This window comes from Aedes aegypti, chromosome 2, assembly GCF_002204515.2.
Source record: "Aedes aegypti strain LVP_AGWG chromosome 2, AaegL5.0 Primary Assembly, whole genome shotgun sequence".
In the NCBI taxonomy this organism is placed as follows: domain Eukaryota; kingdom Metazoa; phylum Arthropoda; class Insecta; order Diptera; family Culicidae; genus Aedes; species Aedes aegypti.
Window position 1 is genome coordinate 204081601 of NC_035108.1, and position 4514 is coordinate 204086114.

The 4514-nt window shown below is 37.0% G+C and overlaps 1 protein-coding gene across 1 annotated transcript; it reads right to left on the minus strand.

The window, feature by feature from the left end:
• Nucleotides 1-2484: 2484 nt before the first annotated feature.
• Nucleotides 2485-4133, minus strand: LOC5572404 (zinc finger protein 2 homolog). The gene is made up of 3 exons (XM_021843756.1): nt 4115-4133; nt 3910-4021; nt 2485-3763 (listed from the first exon to the last, which is right to left on the minus strand). Exons 2-3 carry the CDS (start codon nt 3930-3932, stop codon nt 2545-2547), a joined length of 1242 nt encoding a protein of 413 aa, XP_021699448.1. The 5' UTR covers nt 3933-4021; nt 4115-4133; the 3' UTR covers nt 2485-2544.
• Nucleotides 4134-4514: the final 381 nt, after the last annotated feature.

A 4514-nucleotide genomic window follows, 5' to 3' on the forward strand; every position in this document is an offset into this window, starting at 1 on the left:
TATTGGACTAGTAAGTCCTAAATTGGGGACGGACCTGGTGTAGTGGTTAGAACACACGCCTCTCACGCCGAGGACCTGGGATCGAATCCCATCCCCGAGATAGTCACTAAAAATTTCAGTGATGACTTCCTTCGGAAGGGAAGTAAAGCCGTTGGTCCCGAGATGAACTAGCCCAGGGCTAAAAATCTCGTTAATAAAGACAAAAAAAAAGTTCTGAATTAAAATTGTGCGCGTTTTCAAACTGCATAGCAAGTTTTTGAGCTTTTTCGCAATTAGTAATTTGATTTCCTCTTTCAATGCCGGTATTGGGTTCTGAGGTTTTTTTTTTCAAAATTTTAGATAATTTCCAACAGGGCTTAGAGCCAGTGAGAAATTTTATTTTCAAAATTTTTATTTCTTAATTGTGAAAATCATTTTTCAATTACTTTTTCTGCAGATCCTGCCATACAATTTTCATAGCAGGTTCGCGAGTGCGTTGAAATTGCCTTCTCCTCACGTTTTTAAGACGGATCAGGAGTTTAAGATCGTCATCTATAATCACGGATTCAAATTTATCACATTTTGGTATTGCAATGTTCCTGGCTTCAACAATGGATTTTGTTAAAGTTTCAAGAGCATCGTCAATATCAAGTTTTGTTTGTAAAAAATTTTAACATCAAGATTACTATCGATATATGTTTCATATGTATTCCAGTCGGCTCGTAAATAATTGAAAGTGGAGCTGATAGGATTGTGAATCGCTTCATGGGATATTTGAAATGTAACAGGGACATGATCAGAATCAAAATCAGCATGAGTAACTAATTGGCTACAAAGGTGACTTAAGTCGGTTAAGACCAAATCAATCGTAGAAGGATTTCTAGAAGAGGAAAAACATGAAGGGCCATCAGGGTATTGTATTGAGAAATATGCTGGAGAGCACTTATCAAATAAAATTCTGCCGTTGGAATTACTTTGAGAGCTATTCCATGACCGTTGTTTGGCATTAAAGTCACCAGACTTATTGCGAGTCAATTTTCGCAAGTCAGTTTGGAGCAAATCAACTTGCTGTCCAGAGCATTGGAAAGGCAAATAGGCAGCTATGAAAGTTTATTTACCAAGCTGTGTTTCAACTGAAACACCTAAAGTTTCAAAAACTTTAGTTTCAAATGACGAAAACAGTTGATGCTTTATGCACCTATGAATGATGATTGCACCTCCCCCCTATTAAGTCAATCATTACGATAAACAAAAAAGTTTGGATATCTTTTGAGTCTGAATCCAAGATTCAAATAAGTTTCAGTAATAACTGCTATAAGGGGTAGGTGTACCAGTTATGGCCATAGTGGTTCCCTATTTCGCCATACGTAAAAACTTGAATTTATAAACATTTAGAAAAATTTTGTGTGGTTTAGGAGTAAGATAAAGGATGTATCTTGATGTTAAAACATTCAAGAAGATTAAAAATGTAAAAGTTATTGAACTTTCACATATGGCCAAACAGGGAACCACTATGGCCATAACTGGTACACTTTCCCTGTATGTTATTAGCTGTTAGAAAATTATACAGCTCGTCCTCTTTACCATTCAAAGAACAAGCATTCCAATTTAAAATATTTAAAAAAATTGGATCCATTAGAGAAACGTAATCCAATGACAATTTTATTAGTAAATTTTACACCAACTTGGACTGCTTCAGTCAAAGTGGTGGTTTTGAAAAATCATTAGATTCAATTGTTCAGTAAGTAAATTAAAATCAGAGGGAGACATATTACTAGAAGTAGGTACATTATTCGATGATTTACCGTTAAGATTTTCGGTCGATGAAGATCTTAATAATGATTACTTGGACTGTGGAAGACTCAAGTAAATCATTTATTCCAATTTTGATCTCTTCAGGTGGTTTATAGTCACTTGAGAGACCTTTCATGACAACTTTGAACAAACGTTCAGTTTTGTCGTCAAAATAAAAAAAAACGTGCTTCTTCACTTCAAGATGTTTGAGAAAAAGTTCGCGATATTTGAGAGTTTCCGGCAAAACGCGACAGCCTCCTTTCTTTGCGATTTGGATGGAGACCTTGATTCCCCTAAAGGAGTTCAAGATCTCCTACCTAAATCGCTCAAATTCGGAACAACTGACTACGATTGGCGGCACTTTTAGGCTTCCTCACTTGAATCACAGAACCTGGGCTAGAGGCTACTTCGATTTGTTGTTCGGAAAATTTATCTAAAGCATCGAACTGATTGCTGATTTCGATGCAATTATCAACATCACGTTTAGTGACAGGTTAAATCCCACTTTTTGGAAGGAAGTTGTGAATTCAGAGATTTACCCTTCCTTTTGTTTGAAGTTGCAACCATGTTTAGTGAATATACTAAAGAAGAAGAGAAAAAAATCGTGTACGCACAGCACGAAGGTACGATGCGCACTCACCGTTTGTTAGATTATTTCAGCTACCATTAGACAACTTTCACACTACGAACACAAAATTTAAAACAAAAATATCTGGCTTTTAATTTATTTATTATATTAATCATGTGTTTACAAGCATTACGTTAGTATTACTAGGAATTGTCGGCTCCATACATATCATCGTTGTCCTCAACTTCAAATTTTATTGTCACTGCATCCGTATCCTCATGCACATCAGCATGTTTTCCAATATGGTCCGCTTCCGTCATCGTGTTCTCATCCTCCGGATTCTTCGACTCATCAATTTCATTGGGATGCATGAATCTCATGTGCTGTGACAAATATCTTTGCTGTTCAAAATACCGAGGACAAAAACTACATTTCAAAGTCTTTGTGGGCTCCCACGACGCAGGTGATGCTGTTCTGAAAGCATTAACCGTATCCGGATGGTGCTTGCCTCTGTGTATAAGTAGTCCTTTATCGCCGGCAAATCGAGCATTGCATGTTTCGCATACGAAAGGTAATAATTCGTAATGGGTCTTGACGTGAAAATTCAGCGACGGTCTGTGTTTGAAAGATTTTGGGCAGTATTTGCACTTAAACTGTCCTTCTGACAAAGATGACTGAATATTAGGTGGTTCAGTTTTCAAAGGATACTCCTTATGACATGATCGGCGATGGCGCATTAGCTGCTTAGCTCTGGTAAACTTTGCCTCACAGTATTTACAGGTATACCTGGTCTCACCAGTATGCGAAGACACATGATCGTCTAAATGGCTCTTTCGCTTGAAGGTTGCTTGGCAGAAATCGCACTTAAATGGTCGTCCATGCTCGGAATGTTGTTCTTTGAAGTGCACGTATAATGATTGGCGTGATCCAAATTCGTGCTGACACAAGTGACATGAAATGGATTTACTGATTTGTGATTCCTCTGTGTCCAATTCTTCTATCTTTTCACTGATAGATTCCTCATTGTCATTTCTTGAGCACATTTGCGATTTGACCAGTGGCTCTAACAGAGACTTGTCTTCGTTTTCGTCAACGCTCAAATCCGGCGGCAGCTCCGATACTGGTATCGATATAAGCCACTCAGCTTCGCCATGCTTAACAGTTGTTTCAGAATATTTGCTTCGAATGATAGCATCATTGGTCAAACATCGGTCACGGAATAGCTGAAAATCTTCTACAGCCACAGCACATCTCCAGCAAATGGAGCAAGGTTGATTTTCATTTGCTTCAATTTGTATCCCAGTGAAGTTAGAAATTTCTTTCAACAAATATTGACGAGGTCGGTCATCGTATCGGAAAAGCGCAACCAAATTACGCTCGGAGAAGCACAGCCGGCAGTAGCCGTTCGGGTTTCCGCTAGGGCTAAAAACAGATAAACATAAAAGGTGAAAATAATGCAAACAAATATTGCTTCTTCATTCATTTGAGCTAAAATCCATCTTTAAAAAATAAAAAGCCTTCAACTCTCATTAGTACGTAAAAGAAATCACAAGCTTTAGATTACTTACACAGATTTCACTGTTGTATTCATTTCAAATTAATAATAACTAGAAGGAACTTTGCATCAAAACTAATAAACAACAATTGGGTGCTGCTTTGTTCTCTACTTTCGGAGCATATCTGTAATGACAAATCGAATCGTAAAGCGTTACAAGCGTTATTAGATTTCTGTATATGTATATGGCATTAGCCGAGTAGAAGAAAACATCTTACTAATTTATGTTTCTTTGATACATTTTCTAGTTGATTAATTATTTCATGTATATTTGTATCTACTTAGCTAAACAGCATATTGAAATAATATTAAATTTGACCACACATCCATGTGTGAAACCTTGCTCCGCCAATGCAAATAAATGAGTAAAAACACTGTAAACGAGGGAGTGATAGATTGTACTTCAACACAAAACTGTGAAATTTTAACATATTCTCTGTGTAACAACATTTAAGAGTTTACATGTGAGTAAGTTACACTAAATCCAGACGACTATCAGCAGCTATCCATTTTTTGTCGCTTCTCGGTCGCTGTGCAAAAACTAGAGGAAATGTTATTGATAAATCATATACATTTCTTCGCTTGTGTCTCATACTTTTCTTGAAATGCATAGGAAAC